Here is a 17,839-nt window from a genome sequence, read left to right on the forward strand (position 1 = left end):
AGTTTGTGATTTTATTGGTGAAATCAATGGTGACCAATATGAACAACATTACAGGTTAAAATGGTACTCAGATATTGTAGATTTAGCCTCAGAACTCCAACAAGCATGCACAGAAAGAGGCCTATGTCCCACTCTTATTAAAATCTCTCATTAATTAATTACAGAGTTTTAAAATGACCATTAGCTTTCAATGGTTCGATGTAATTATTTTTGCAAGATTTGCAGTCATACCATTGTACTCTCTAGTAAACAAGAAAATTACACGAGTGTTTTAAATACTTAATGAGCAATAAATCCAAACATTGTGTGAAATCAATATACTCTAAATAATTAAACAGCTGAATTAATGCACCTCATATAAGTTCACGCTTTCCCCAATAGCGGCTATAAAAATATTGCTGTGCAGATGATAGCATTTCACCCAGGCATTTAATGCGTTTCAAATGCAAAACTGATTGAAGTTTAGCAGCAGAGATGAGCCGCCGTAGCAATAATGGGCTTCTTTGAATATTTTATGGAAATCGCTCACATTTATTAACTGTAGTCCAAAACCCAGACTGTAAGCAGGACCGCTAATGTAACAATAAACAGTTAAATGTGATTGAGAGAAGGGCTCGTCTCATAAAAATGCTAAATCAAATTAAATAACATTTTAAAACCTGCCTTCATTAAAGGCTGTTGGATGGGGGATAGGGGGAGGGGGTATAAAGCCTGACTCAAATGACTCAAGTTTTGCCGCCTGTTTTTAAGCCTTCATTTCCAACACAGCTAGTGTTTGTTAGTAAGTTTTATTTCTCTGCATATAAAATTAGTCTTCAGTCTTGCTTTCTGCCGTCTAATCACTGTATGTCACTGTGTAGTGTAAAGACAGCTATAAACTGTCCAAGAAATGCAAAGACTAATCACAATTATGGAAATATAACTTTGACATGAGGAGACAGTCAAACTTAAATATTACGGCAACATACTCCAGTAGGGTATCAACATACATTCGCAGTTGATTGGTTACATTAAAGGGTTAGTTCACCCAAAAATAAAAATCACTTACTCTCAAGTTGTCTTCTGCTGAACACAAAATAATGTTGATAATCAAACAATTAAAGAATGTTGGTAATCAAACAACTGACGATAGCCATTGACTTCCATAGTAGAAAAAAAAAAAAAAAAACTATGTAAATCATTGGCTACCGTCAACTGTCTGGTTACTAACATTAGTCAAAATATCTTCTTTTGTGTTCAACAGAAGAAAGAAAATTGTACAGGTTTGGAACAAAATGAGTAAATGATGACAGCATTTTTATTTTTGGGTGAACTATCCATTTTTTTAAAATGTATCTGCAAAAATTTTTTGTATTACAAGTTTTCTGAAATGTTATGTTTAAATATGCAAATGAGGCATTATTTAATTAATTTCCAAAAGAGAAATCTCAACACTGGAGGAAGCTATAGGTTTAAAATTCTTGTTTTATTTTGTTGACATGTTAGGCTTAAAGGTTTTACACAGGGGATTTAAGATATCTCTTTTTATTCACAAAAAAAAAAAAAAAGAAATGCAAATCAGGCTAACGCCAAATGAATTGATTTGGTGTAAGTGCTGCTAAAGTGGATATTTCTGACTTTAAATATATGTGTTGTAATTGAAATCTACAGTTGCAAATAGATATAAGTGCAATAAAATATACACTTAAAAGTGTATTTTAAATGTTTCCTTTCCATATAGTCTGAAACAACACGTTATGAAAAGCCAAATATAGCCCAAAATCTCAACATTGACCAGTGAAAAAAAAAAACAAAAAAAAAAAGCTTTTACCTGAGGTGTTAAATTTTCTAAAAGGAATAAGGTTTACAAAAAGCAGTAATCTAAAGCATACATAACCATAACTGACACATAACCATGACAAAACAAAGTCTCAGCGGTTCAGGCAGAATCAACCACAGAATTTTAACATTTAGTGTTAGAGGTTTAGAACAAACTCTGAGCACTCTTTCACTAAAGACGGTGACAAGTAAACAAAGCAGCACTACAAGTGAGATGTGTGTTTGAAAGACCCGTGTCAGATGTTCAGCATTTCTCGGACGATTTTACACAAAGGACCGGCTCCGGCGGTGATGTGAAGAACTCACACATGTGAAGCTGTTAAGGCAGTCATTGGTTGCTAGGCACTGGGCCAATCTTTTTAACTCCCGCGGGCCGGAGAAGAATAAGTCCTGCTGTTTACACGCTATAGAGGAGGTATTTATGGATTATTTTAATAAAGACCTCCTAAAGCTCGCTATAGCTTTCTCTCATATACATGTTACCAAGCAAACTACACGACCCACGAGACGGAGCATCAGAGTCGCGCCGCTGTCATGAATTCTGCTTTACATCACTGTTTGTGACAAGCTTTACTTTCGTTCTTAGACCACATGATGCATATTGAATCTGATGCAAATCAATTACAGCAGAAGCAATTGAGCCAAACATAAGAATATGGTAATAAAATGTGCAAATGCGATTGGTATGCATGCACCTGGCATCAAAAGCGTTGAATGATTTTGCTCTTATGCAAATGAGGACAAAAACATGTGCTGCTCCAGAGGCAACCAATCACATTCTTAACCTCATCAAAACTGATATGAAATATGTATGACAGAAACAGTTCATCTGTTTAACTATTTATTGTATTAAGAATTTACAGGTCATATATGTACATCCACCATGCAGTATCTGCAAAATGATAATAATTTTAGCAAAATAAATGGGATGGTAAAAATTGCATGTTGTTTTTTGATTTAGTCAAAATGCTAAATTTTCTGTAAAGCTGCTTTGAAAGGTGAAAAGCACTATACAAATAAATGTGTATTTAATTGAATTTAAAAGGCTGTTTCACATAACAAATGTTTACAGACAAAACAGTGGGCTGAATTTATTAAAGAAAACCCATTCAAAAGTTTTCATACTCTTAATTCTTAATACCGACGGAATGTTACCTGATGAAACGTGGTACGTGTGATCCATTTCGCTGTTTTGTGATAGTGTTCAAGCATCTCTCTTTGTAGTGAAGCTGCCCACTGTTCTCCATTCTTTGGTTTTCTAAGCTACACTGAGTTTTTATAGAACAAATATTAGCCTATTAGCAACAAGAGCATTGGTTACATTATGCTTTTAATAGTCGTTTCATTCTACTGCAGATAATGTAAAGTGTGTGTTCCTTAATACAAGACAAATCTAAAAACAAAATGATCACAGAGACTATTTTTACACCAGACTGGAAGAAAACACCTAGTATCACCCTAGAAACCACCCAGAGCACCTTAGCAACAGCACAGCATCACCTTGGAAACCATCCACAACACACCAGTATTGTCTTCAGAAAAACTGTAAAATCTAGTTTGATCTACTTTTATTCTGATGGCATTAATGGAGTTATAATGCAGGAACAGTGGTAGAAATAAAACCAGAATAATAATGATATTGCACACATCAACCCCTCAAAGCTGTTAATCTCTCAGGTCAAGCGCAACTCTATAAATGTGCAGAAATGTGTTTTCTCAACATGCTCTACATTTAGTCTACCGACTAAAACGACAAAATATTATTTCTTTCTCCTAATCCAATAAGCCTCCTTCAAAGGATCATAAAACAGGATGGTTGGCAAGCAGGATAAGGATGTAATGTTTTTATGGCAATTCATGAAGAAGTGACACGAAAACAGCACAGGGCTCAGACACGCTCGCTTACAGATAGACCTGTCTGCTCAGACGTGCAGTTCCAGCATTTGTTTTTCCCTCATAAGTGAAGACTGCTGTGAAGCATTAAGAAGACGTCCTGATTGGCTAATTCGCTTTGGCAGCGTCACCTTTTTCTGTTAGGGCCGGGGGGAAATATTAAATCTTGTTGTTTGCTTATAAAAGCAGCTTTTAACACGCTGATTGCCAGATTAATGAGTGCGCTTTTAATCACATGCTACCATAGCGTCATAAACACATGGCTGTAACTCTGTCCTCTACAACAAATGAAGATGAGAGATCAACCAAACGGCCAACTTCAGTTGCGACTGACCTTGCGTAGATTAAATTTACCAGCTAAAGGAGCTTTTCATTTCACTGCGTGATGTTGACGGCACCAAATTGCTCTCACAAGGTTAAACTATGAAAAGATTGTGCAAACAGAAGGAATAGAAGGCAAAACTGAGAAAACCAACAGAGACATGATTTCTTAGTGGGCGGAAGCCTTGAAATGCAACAATGACCAAAATGACAGTTTTATCATTCCCAAAAATGGATCATGTCTAATCTTTAAAAGGAATTTTAAGCAAAAACCTGACAGTGTGGCAATGCATTTATACTTGATTATGTCTGCCATACGATATACCAACACTAAAGCTTCTATAGTGACATTAAAAAGACATGTGTTACCTTCAGTCTACTGGCAGGCTTATTGAAGGAATGTGCACAATGAAAAAGACTTATTCAATGTGAGGTGTTTTGTTATGCCTCTATAAAGCACAAGGGCAAATAAACACAATGATGATCTGTGGCTCTTAATTGTGCAAACATTTCAAGATTTGTACTATAGTGTAATTAATTGCATTGCGATTAAAAAAAATGCGAGTGATAGTTGCTTAGTACCAAAGTAAAAGTGCAAATATCTCTATTATATTGTGGTCTCAACATATATAGAGAACAAATACACAAACTTTAAAACAGACCCCTAACCTCATACATCAGCACATGTTATAGTCATAGTCTTAACATACATCTGGATGACAGCAGAGCTCTCAAGAAGCAATTTTTTCACCTATAATAGTGATGTAAAGCTGATATAACTCACAATAGAAGTCACTGCAGGGATTTTGATTATTTAATGGCATCGACACTACATAATCAGTACGAATCACTCTGCAATGAGGCTTAATTGGGAATATTTTAAGGCACAGTTTTGGTGGAAAGCAATTTGCCATTTCTGACAAAAATAAATCACCATGCTTTTGGTGGGAGGACTGTATAAAATCGCACCGATTACCACCTCCTCCTTGTCTAAGTGCGTACAAAAAACGGGGGAGGGATAATCAGTGCTGACTTTCATTCGCTGGCGTGTTTTCTTGCATTTCTGTTGATTTGTCAGAGGCAGACAGGAGAATCCTATAAGAGCGCTGTTACCAGTTAGCAGCAAACCCATGGAGGCAACTGTCCAAGCTCCGCCCAGCAACTGTTACACGGGCCATCATCTCAACCAATCATGTACAGCAGCCTCTTTCAGAAGAATTTCAACAGACAGTTGAAAAAAAAGTTCCTCCAAAACATCATATTTCAAGGGGCCTGGTTCAAAACCACACTCTAACTCAGCCTTGGCTTAATTGTAAACATGTATATTTCATGCATGACATAAAACAATATGTTATGATTTAGTCAGCAGACAGAGAAGAGTAAGCATTTATAGTGACCATTTCTGCAGGTACATAGTTATACAAGTGGGTGGCAACAAATGACTTTATGAGCAGGTCATTGAATCATTGATTTAACTGATTCATTCAAGGCTGCAGCAGCATCCAAAATATGCATATTTCTTAACTATATTGTAAGTGAAAAACAGTATGCGAAAAGAGTAGTATGTCCGAATTCACAGTAGTCATATACGCTGTTAAAAATATTTTTTCAAAGTTGTGAATAAATTAAGAGTATTAGTCTTTAGTCTTTCTGCTTTAAAAATTTTGTTTCACTTGCCCGTCCTTTGTAAACATTTCTGGAAAATGACTATCAATTTCTGAGTGGCAATCCTACAAAAACAAATTTCAGTGTAAAACAGTACAGATAGGCTCTAAAATTAACACTCACCAAATGCCAAATGCGAGTAAAAAATTTGCTTTGGCGAGTATATGAAATGCAAATCTCCAGTTGGCCAGTAACATTTTTATGAATTCTAACAATGCAATGTTGTGAGAACATGAACGTGAGCAAATGTGAGCAACTCTCTGGACAGTTGACGGGCCAGTGTTTAAGCAAATGTAAATATTCAAGTGTAATTTGTGACTTTTGCGCTATGTGTGGGAAGTTTAAACATCCGAAGTGCGCACCTAGAAAGCCGCGTCTCAGACAGTGCATGAATAGTAAATTGAACTCTCTTTCACGTCTTCTTGACCTTGATTGGACAAATTCACACAAAAGTATGTAAAAAATTACCATCTCTGCGAGTATCCTAGTAAACATAGTCAGTTGTCTTAAGTGAGCATAAACAGTTGAGAAAGAAAAAAGTTAGTTTTGGGCTAGAAATATAGGTGAAACGTACGAAGCCCCTAAAAAAGAACATGCACTCTAAAAAATCTTGGGTTATTTTTTTCTACCCAAATCCTGGGTTGAGCCTTTTGGGTCATTTTTTGGGGGGTTATTTTTTCCAGTGTTTGGGTATAGTTTTGTTTAACCCAGCTCCTGGGACAGACATAACAACCCAGGGGTTGAATTATTTATCATGGGCTTTTTGATCATCAAACTTTTATGGTTTTATTAAAAAATATACAGAATATACATACTTAGGATGTTAAAATATGTTCTCAGAAATGTACACTGATTGTTTATGGACAGGTTATGGAGTGAGTCAGCATATTTCGGCTACGAGAGAAATGCAGGGCGGCGGTCCTTTAGGGGACATGACGATCAACTACTTCTGCAGAGATTCTGAAGTGCGCATACGATGAACACTTTACTATCCGATGAAGTCTAGGGAGAGGAGTTGTGAATGCAGTGATGCAACAAAACTGATTCTGGTACAATAGGTCACATGACAATGACAAGAAGATGAATGCAGTACATCCGGATTACATTCATACCACACAAATTCATCCCATATACTGTAAAACATACTTTTTAATGGTCTGAATTACATAATCAAAAGTACCTACTCAGAGATGGACGGAGTCACTGATTCATACAGGAACGAAAACAAGTGCCTGTCTTTATAAGAGGGTCATTGAATGATTCACTCAACTGATTCATTCAAAAATTTGGATGAAACAAGTGCTTAGATTGTTTAAATATTTTTGCTTCAAGTAATAACATGAACTATTTGTATGACAGAATTTAAATTATTTTTACAGCTGAAATGTGTAATGTATGTAATTTCTAAAAACAGGTTTTCCTGAACACTTTCCTTGTCATCAACAAGGTCAAACAATTTGCCCAATCAAACAGATTTTTAATTTCTTGCTAATAGATTTCACTGAATATTAAGGTAGGATAGGATCAAGTTTTTTACAATTAAAAAACACCACCAACTTCACCCTCAGTTGTGCATCTCAGTAGCTGCACATTCATACTGTTATGTTTTAGAAGCGGTGATGTGATATTATTATTGATTAATAGTATATTATTTGCATAAAAAATAATTACTGCACTACTACAGTTTACATTCTGGTACATCTAATACTAATGAGATCACACTGGCAAGGACACGGGAGGAAAAGACAATGTGACAAGAAAAATACATTTCTGACTCCCTCTTCCAAATCCTCTTTTATTCTCTTGTCTCTCACCTCTGGTTCAGATATTGCATTACTGCCATCACTGCAGGCCACGATCTAATTAGAAGCGAGCAAGACTTTAGCACTTGTCACATCTCAGTCGGTTCGGAGGTGGTGAAAGACCTCAGACACACACACACACACTCACACACACACACACACACACGTTCTGATCAGTGAAGTGAGGCACAGAGAGGCACCTTAATGGCCTATTTCAGCATTATTACAGTATTGTGGATGGATTGTCACCAGGAGCTCTGAGATACTGAACTGTGAAAGCCATCAGCGGCTCTTGTACGTCTCTACACTCCTCTGATCCCTCCCTGTCATTACTGGAGTGGGACGGAGCCACAGCAATTTCCCCCTGATTCCTCCTTCCCTCTCTCAAACACAGCCACACATCCTCACTCTCCTCTTTGACTTCATTACACCATGTGATTGGAGAATTTGCCCTACATTCACTTAACACTTATGCCATCTGTTAGACTCCCTTGTGTCAGATCCTCACAAATCATTGATATTCAAATGTATGCATGTAGTGTTATATTCCAGCACATAATTTCCTGCCTTTTAATGCACAGTTTATTTATCAAAGAGGGATATTCATCAGTGCAAGACGTACAAAATATTTTGCCTGCGTTGAGAGCTGCGCTTTTAGACTGAGCTTTATTCTGAGCAAAACAGTCTTTATGATTCATTGGCATTTTAAAATGGATGTGTCATTTTAATTAAGGCACACACTTATATAAGTGTCTTTAACTATTATGGACTTACAAAAATACTTAAAACATTGGTATGTACATATTGTGTTCATGTTGTTTGCAAAGCGTGCTGCTATAGGTAGGATATGGGTAAGGTTAGGGACAGGTTTGGTGGCATAGGTGGGTTAAAGGGTAAGGATAACAATGTAGATGTAATTAGAGAAATTAATTACATGCTGGTATTTGATTTTTAAATATAAGTACATAAAAAAAAAAACATGTATGCACACAATCATTGCATTGTATCAACTGAATAATTTATATGTTGCAAAATGGCAGACGTTTTTATCCAAAGCAACTTGCGTTACACTGAATGTACAGTATACCGTTTATTGGCCTTGGCATTGCTATTCCCATTACTTTTTGAGCTACAGTACAAGTACAAGACTGCCATATTGACTAAGAAAAATTAGTAGTACACTTTTAAACTCATTTTAAATTATAAAACTAAACATTTTGTGTGGAACATGTATTAAGAAAGCAAATACTAAAAATTTTCATTTTGATTTCATGTTCAAAGACAAAATGTGATGTTTCTGATCTCTTGCCTTTGAATTCAAATTATCTTATACAGATTTGTAACAATGCTGACGCTATGTGTACATTATTTTGCTATTCTAAAATAACCCATGTCAAGACAATTCTTACAGCAATGGATTTTTGCTGGTCACTTCAACCACACTTTTACCTTAATAGTAGATTCAGCATTAAATTTAATCACAGACTGCCTGATGACAAATAACAGACTTTAATAAAATCCTGATTCCTGAACCTCAATTATTAGCAGCCAAAATGAGCAGAATGCTGCCCTACACGACTGAATACAACCAGCTCTATTGAGATATAAGACTAGTCAGTGCAGATAATTACATCATGCAACTAAACTCCCTGGTTCTATAATCATATATGCTGCATGAAGGAATCAAATGGAGACATTTATCCTGTGACAATGGAAACTTCATTAATTTACAATTTGATACGGTCAAACTGACTCACTATTACCACTTGTTTAATGGCTTGATTATGTCATCACACTCAAATCACCAACCAAAATGACCTTGGTGAATATGTTCCTGGAAATAATTAAAGTCATGGCTAAAGTCTTCATTCATGAAATAAACAGAACAAATGTCCAACAAACAGATTACAAAAGAACAGTTTTCACACAGAAATACATTCTGTTCGGCCCAAGAAAAGAAGAGAAGAGATGTGCTTTTGTTGATGTCATCGCCATGGAGATTTAATAGGCTTGTTTCAGACACCTGGGTACCAGCAAGACCTCGAGTGCTAATGAGGGAGAGACGCTTCTACACTAACACTAACTACAAACACTGTTCAATATGTGACCTCCTCACTACCAAACCTCTTATTCCTGAGCTTTATTTTCACCACATCAATTTAAGTATGAATCAATTTCGTTCATAATCTGGAGCGTGACTAATAGCATTTGCAGGCGATCTCTGCAAGGGCTCTTTTTGCACTGAAATGTCATCATTCGGTGAGATGTTCTGAAAAGAGACATGTGCAGTCAAGCATGGCGCTGATCGCACACCGCCGGCTGCAATCTGAAGACACACGATGATGATGATGATGTAATCCCTCTCATGCCCACAGCAAGAGCCTGAGCAACACACTCACAGAGCACCAGTGCCATCTCTTGAACACACAGGGAAGCGCATTACATAAGCATCACTGAATTACATCATCATTATCCAGACAATAGTGGCTGCAGAGAAACTTGGGTTCCTCTGCACAAAAGACAACAAAAACTAGATAGTGATAGTGATTGTTCCGATCCAATCTGACTTCTGACCTGTAATGCTGCCTGAATCATAATCATACACTGTTCACTCGTTGGCCAGAGGAGAACTGGCCCCCGACTGAGCCTGGTTTCTCCCAAGGTTTTTTTCTCCATTCTGTCACCTGATGAAGTTTTGGTTCCTTGCCACTGTTGCCTTTAGCTTTTGGCTTGCTTAGTTGGGGACATTTAATGTTCAACAATATCACTGATCTGCCTGCATTGACACCATTTTATGAAAACTGAACTGAGCTGGATGATGATATCACTGTTTTCTCCAGAGCGGCTGTATAGTTAAATGAACTAGATTAATAAATGAACAGAAATGAACCATCACTGAACTCACTTAAGCTGGACTATGACGCTGTTTTCTTCAAGATCTGCTATACAGCCGAAACAAACTTTGTTGCATTATTTTCCTATTATCTCTGTAAAGCTGCTTTGAAACAATCTGTGTTGTAAAAAGCGCTATGTAAATAAAGGTGACTTGACTTGATAGTGATAGAATATGCATATTACATTTAAACCAGTCAAATATTCTGCAGTTAAACCTATTCATGTTGATCCATTTCATCACACTTGTCATGAGACAGTAGCCGCGTTTCCATTACCCTTCAAATTGCGCAAATTGAAATTGCGAATTGAAAATACGCTTAATGGAAACACGTCAATTTCGCAAAAACTCCCATTTATCGCAAAAAAGTTTTTACGCTTGCATGAGGTGGTTTTTCAGGCAATTCGAAAAAGGAATATTTCGCAAAACTGCAATGGAAACAGTTTTTGCGCATTTACAGTCACCTGACTTAGAAGACGCAGTGTGTTTGAAGTCCATGTATAGCTACGCAAATAATAATAATTTTATATTATTTTATTATAACATGTAATAGGCTATATTTAGAAGACGCTTTTTGCAAAAAAGGAACAAAGCTGAGCGTGGAGCGCGCACTGCATGACACGGAGGCGCGAGCGCGAACACTTGCATTTTCCTATCAACAGTGGAAACAACTTAAAATATTCTATCATTTCTGGTCAGACAGAAAATAATAATACATTATTCTCAACCACTTTTATTTGTGTAAACTCACAATAACAAGAAAACGCTGTGCTTTTGTAAAATAAAAGAAACAATCAGACGCACTTTCATGATCTCCGTAAACTGGAGCGCGAGAACTGAAACAAAATATATGTAGGCTAAAGCTTGAAATGTCCACTTTAAAACGAACAAATTCGAATCGAAAGCTAATACCTTCTGTTTATGTAGGCTAATCCGTATGAAAGTTGCATTTCTCTCTAAAAGCGCATCTGCTTAACAGCGGAGATGGAGATGTGATTTTAGCCCACACTTAGAAAACAATAGTTTATTAATTATATTAATGGCTCTTCTCATTCAGCACTGCGGGAAAGACATCAATTCCAGTTTCTAATTTGGCCTTAGAAAACCAGTAAAATCGACATGTTTTCCATATTAATTTGTGAATATTTTAAATGTTTAATAAAGGGGCAAAAAGTCATAAACAAAGCACAGCAGTTGGTGTAGCCAGTTCAAATTAAAATTTTGGTGTTCAACTTTGCGTTTTAAAAAGACAACAACCGTTCATTTTTCGTTTTTCAATTAGGGGTTAAAAAAGGAAAAACAAATAAAAGTAGCCTACATGGATCGTTTGGACAGAATACGAGACATAATTCTTTATTAAATTCATAAAAGAAACAATAATTAGCCTATAGGAATAGGCTACTGGATTCTAAATATCAAAGAAATGCCACAATCGGAGCAGAAATGAGGGCGAAACACCCAGAAGAAACTCCTTATATGTGTCGTTCGGGGGTCTTTCCCTGCCATTAATGCTTGGATAACACGCCACGTCTCCTTCCATTAATAATAATAATAATGTCTAATGCGGTGGCTGTGATATTATAACCAACGTCCGTTGCCGTGATTTTTGGAATGACTTATCGCGAGAGAAAAAAAGACGTTTTAGTCGCATAACATCGGTTAATGGAAACGCCGTCATTTCGCAATAGTTTTTTATCGATATTTAGATAATAGCGCAAAACATTTGCGCAAATCTGTAATGGAAACGCGGCTAGTGACATGCTAAATGTACATTTGTTCTTACAGTGTACATAAACTACTGTTCAAAAGTTTAGAGTCAGTAAGATTTTTTTTATTGAAATTAATACTTTTATTCAGCAAAGATGCATTAAATTGTTCAAAAATTGTGCAAAAAAACTTTAAAATATTACAAAAGATTTGTTTCTAATAAATGCTGCTCTTTTTAACTTTCTATTCATCGAAAAATCTTGGAGAAAGAATTATCACTGTTTCTACAAAAATATGAAGCAGAACAACTGTTTTCAACATTGATAATAATAAGAAATGTTTATTAAGCAGAAAATCTGCATATTAGAATGAATTCTGAAGGACCATGTGACTGAAGACTGGTGTAATGGTGCTGAGACTTCAGCTTTGATCACAGGAATACATTTTTTTTATATATATATTTATTTACAGAGAAAATAGCTATTTTAAATTGTAATAATATTTCACAATATTACTGTTTTTACAGTTTTTTTGTTTTGTTTTTTTATGCAGCATTAGTGAGCATAAGTGACTTCTTTCAAAAACATTTAAAAATGTCTTACCGACCCCAAACTTTAGAACGCTAGTGTATGTAGTTGTGCATGCTGTGTTCCTGTTTTGGACAGACAAATGTATGAATTTCTTGATTGTTTGTGCTTTCATTAATTTCAGATTTTCTGCTGATGGTTAAACGTGTGACTCTTACCATCGTCCTGAGCCTCGATAGATGCTGCGAGTTCGCTCCTCTTCTTGCGTATGCTCATGAGTCTGGCCTGAGAGATCTCTCTGACCATAGCCGACAGCTGTTCTTTGGAGGTCTGGTCCGAAGGACTGCTCTTCTCTTGTCCACAATCAGACTTACTGATATGATGGTTCCCCACCTGACAACAGAAATATTCAACGATTTAACAAATGAATGCCCAAAATCTTTTATTTTTTTGTTTTTGTACTCACATCTCCATTTTGTCGTCTGTATTTGTATATAGGTGGTAATGACGCTGCTTTTGACCTAAAATCACATTTAATTACATTCTGTTTGAAAACATGGTAACATTTTACAATAAGGTTTCATTATATAACATTGGTTTACTACTTTAGTTAACATGAACTAAGAATTAACAACAATTCTGCAGTACTTATTAATCTTAGTTAATGTTACTAATACATTATTGAAATAAAAAGTTGTTTTTCTTAACATTAGTTAATGCACTTTGAACTAATATGAACAAACAATGAACAACTGTATAACTTTTATTAACTAACATTAACAAAGATTAATAAATATTGGGTTCCACTTTATATTAGGTGTCTTTATGTACCAGTGTTGTTTTTGGCAGCCCTTTTAGTTTTAGTCTTAGTTTTAGTCTTTTGGACGAAAATGCTTTTTAGTTTTAGTCACATTTTAGTCACTTATAAACTTGATAGCTTTAGTCAAGTTTTAGTCGACGAAAACGCAAAAAGGTTTTAGTCAAGTTTTAGTCAATTTTAGTAAAAAAAAAAAGTAGTCTTTAACAAATTAATTTAGGTTAAAAAGTATTGGAAATGGGCTTAGGTTTGACAGGTTGTAGCAAGTGTTGCAATTCATAAAACAACAGTTAACCTTAAAGGGGTGATGAACTGAGAAATCAAAATTTCCTTGAGCTTTTGACATATAAGAGATCATCATACTATAATAATATCCTGTAAGTTTCAGAACTGAAAACTACCTTGTTAGTCCAATAAAAGCTTTTATAGACATCAGGCTCAGCAAACGACTCGTTTTTCAAAGTGGGGAACTATGACGTCAAAGAGGATAAAACACCGCCTCCACAAAAGAAGATCAACGCCTACTTCAACACGGCCTGTTTAGCCCCGCCCACCAATTCGCCCAAACATGCTAAATAACATAGGACGACATGATAATTGCTACCGGATCGAGCTACTTACAAGCAATAAACATGCTGTTTACTAAATATTGTGCAGTGCCTGTTTGTGGAAGAAGACTGCATAAGCTTCCTTCGGATTCCAGCATGGTTAAACTTTATTAAATCAGTCAATCACAATTCCCCGACACGGATCTGCCAGCAACATGTAAGTAACCATGTGTATTCTAATGCCTGATCTGCGATCAGTGATTTCTGTGTAATTATTCAAGTTCAGATATTTCTCTTAAAATCGTTCAATACTGTTTATGCATCAGTGACTAAACGATCAACTTCACATCATTTCTCGTAGTATTATGAAAATAATCTTTTTTAAACTGTTATTAAATTATATATAGAAAGCGATCAAAGAACGATCAAATCGCCCAAGCTGTCAATCAAACAGCACAGCGCGAGCTGAGAGTGCAAAAATTGCGTTGCAATGATAAGATCTTTATTCACGCGATCAACAGACTGTCTGTCATCTGCTCAGTGCTCATCATGCTGCAACCTTTCATGCGATGGAATAGATTTAAATATAATGCTTTAAATTATACTTTTCACGATTTGTTTGTCTCGTTAGCTGTAATAGTAAAAACGTTGTAAAATTTTTCGAGAGAGTTCATGTAATACTAGCTATTTCATATGCAAGCATGTCAGCCAATCACAGCAGTGGGCGTTTGTGCTGCAGTCTCACAGCAGACACGCCCCTTAAAACGGAGCGTTCAAATCTGAGGCTGAAATCAGGCTTGGAAAAATGGCTTTTATTTAGAAATGATGACAATTTTTGATGTAAAAATCATACTAACATTATAAGGGCACCCCAGGCAACATTATAAAATAATAAAACAATCCAGTTCATGACCCCTTTAAAACCTTTGCATAATAAACTAGACTTTCTCATTGATGGAGATGCAGTGCTGCCAAGCTGTACTTCATTGTCGCATTGGGCAGAAACCTTTTATCCCCATATTTCAAGTTATATTTTTTCCATGAATTGATGCTCTTCTAAAATTTCAGCACATTGGCTATTTTCACCAGTAATCACAGTAATAAAGGAATGGTTTACAGTTTAAACAGCAAAAAACTTTGAGCTACTACAACATTACACACAGATTGTGGTAACAGTGGAATCAGTTTTACTCCAAAAAAGCCAGGAATAAAAACATTCTTACTTTGGCAATTGTGGCTTTATTATATAATTAGTTAAATAATTTATGTTATAATTTATGTTTTAATCTAAGTTATATAATAATGCTACATTACTTTGTACCAATTAGCCTACTAAACTCTCTCTCGCGCGCAGACACACTCGGTCTCTCTCGCGCGCAGACACACTCGGTCTCTCTCGCGTACACTCGGGTCTCTCTCGTGCGCAGACACACTCGGTCTCTCTCGCGCACTTTCGGTCTCTCTCGCGCAGTTCGTTTCGCTTTTGTCCAGTCCGGCGCCTCATATCGAAGATGTGTGGCGAGTGACTAGCCGCAGCCGCAGGTGTGTTGTTGTTGTGTGGAATCTGGTGTGCGGCATGGCGGCAGCCGGGTGGTGGGCGTACCCAAAACAAGGATAGGAAGCGGCAGCATTGCTGATACTTTTTTAGCTCAAAACAGACAGATTTCACGCAAAACAGGCAGAAATGACATGCATTGTGAACGTCAGACTCAATCATTTTCGTTCCGTCTCGTTTCGTCAACGAAAACTCGAAAACGTCTCGTCATGTTTTAGTCACCTTAGAGCCATTTTTAGCTAGTTATCGTCGCGTTATCGTCATAAAAAAAGGTGCGTCAACGAAATAATTTCGTTATCGTCATCGTTGACAAAAACAACATTGTTATGTACTAACATTTTATCATTTGATACAATGCACTTATTGTGTACATATATATATAAAAAAATACTGCATGTAATTACAGCTGTAATTCATTTCTAATTAATTACACATATAATTACACTGTTGAGCCTTCCCTTACACCTTAACCCACCCTTAAACCTATCCATGCCACCAAACCTGTCCCTAATCTTCCCTACCCTTTTCTCACCTCAATAGCAGCAAAAGTGTTTTGCAATACAATATGAACACAATAAGTACATTTGACTTATTTTTTGATGTAAGTACACAGAAGTTAAGGACACATAATATAAAGTGTGTCCAAATATTGTAACAAATGTACTGTATTGCTCATTGTTAGTTGATGTTGGTTAATGCATTAACTAATGTCAACAAATGAAACCTTATTGTAAAGTGTTACCAAAAACATACTTCATCTGCTGGAAAAATGCAGCATCTTTCTCTTACCCGTTCACTCGCTTTATGCCTATGGGTTTATTGAACAGGAGGTCACTGTATGGAAGCTTTTTAAATTTGTCTCTGCCAACAGCAACATAAAACTGTCCATTTTCTAATTTCTTTCCATCCATAACGAGAGTCCCTTCAAAGGTGTACAGGCTGCAAAAGATGTTAAAGGCTAAAATAAATAAATATTGCTCAGATGATATAGAAATGCTTTCTTTTCCCAAATGAGGAAAGGGCACTTATCATCTAAAGTACTTTTGATTAAATGTTTTACAGCTTATCTAACAAAAATATGTTCTAACAATGTTTTGCTAACATTCCCATTAAAGGAGAACTCCGGTCAATTTTAACATTGAGCTCATTTTTTTGTAAATTTGGAGTGCTGTCAGTACAGAGAACAACGACAAAAATCGGTGTTGCCTACACCGTGTTATCCTCTTTTTAAAATTTGCACCCTGTTGACTTCAATGGGGCAAGTTTTAAACCTGCTTTTAGCCTCTTAACATCCTTGATGTGTCATTACAAGTGCCCAGCCATGTGAGTGATTCCTTCAGAGTGAACGCGGGTGAATCTGACTGCAGTAGATGTGAAAGATATGAATAAAAATGATGTTATTTCAGCCAGCGCACATACATGTATTTACATCCTGTTTTCGGTCGAAGCCCACAGTAATCGATTGTCGAGTTCACGCGCATAGGTTTAGTACGTACGATCATGCGCCCGAACTCGACAATCGACTACTGTGACTACTTGCACATCTAATGCAGTCAGATTCACCGCGTGTTGACTCTGAAGGAATCACTCACATGGCTGGGCACTTGTAATGAAACATCAAGGATGTTAAGAGGCTAAAATCAGGTTTAAAACTTGCCCCATTGAAGTCAACAGGGTGCAAATTTTAAAAAGAGGATAACACGGTGTAGGCAACACCGATTTTTGTCGTTGTTCTCTGTACTGACAGCACTCCAAATTTACAAAAAAATGAGCTCAATGTTAAGCTCAAAGTTCTCCTTTAAGTTATGAAAACATCATTTCTGAATGTTCTCTGAACATTCAAAACGTTCATTTAAAAAAAAAAAAAAAAAAAAAGTGTTTTAAAAAACATTTATTGGTTATTCCAATATTAAGGGAACATTCCATTTTAGCATTTTGGAAACATTACTGGAACATTACATTTGAATGTTCTCTAAACATTCTGACAGACATATAGTAACATTTCGTTACAACGTTTCAGAAAGAAAGAAAAACACTCAATGTATATGTAATGATTATATATAAATAATGTTTTTATGCTTTTTGAGAACTTAAAGATCAGATAACTTTGAATGAATGTTCTATTAATGTTACTGGAAGAACGTTTGTTCATAACTTTGTTACCCTTGCCAGAATGTTAGCCAAAGTTCTGAGAACATTCCCTGTTAGGTGCAAATATCTGAAATGATATATCATAATAATAATAACTCTTACAAGTGCACAAATTTGCCTGAAAGAGTTAACCTCTGATTTT

The 17,839-nt window shown here is 36.1% G+C and overlaps 1 protein-coding gene across 4 annotated transcripts in view; it reads right to left on the minus strand.

Moving 5' to 3' along the window:
* LOC307172767 (uncharacterized protein) overlaps window positions 1–17,839 on the minus strand; it is a 30,613-nt gene that overhangs the window by 2,195 nt on the left and 10,579 nt on the right. For all 4 annotated transcript variants that reach the window (XM_079895356.1, XM_079895354.1, XM_079895353.1 and 1 more), the window contains 3 exons: window positions 16,336–16,485; window positions 13,093–13,147; window positions 12,845–13,019 (listed from right to left, as the gene is read on the minus strand). In XM_079895356.1, coding sequence (XP_079751482.1) covers window positions 12,845–13,019; window positions 13,093–13,147; window positions 16,336–16,485 — 380 coding nt within the window. The remainder of the gene's footprint in view (window positions 1–12,844; window positions 13,020–13,092; window positions 13,148–16,335; window positions 16,486–17,839) is intronic.

Source organism: Squalius cephalus (genome assembly GCF_949319135.1).
Source record: "Squalius cephalus genome assembly, chromosome: 15".
In the NCBI taxonomy this organism is placed as follows: domain Eukaryota; kingdom Metazoa; phylum Chordata; class Actinopteri; order Cypriniformes; family Leuciscidae; genus Squalius; species Squalius cephalus.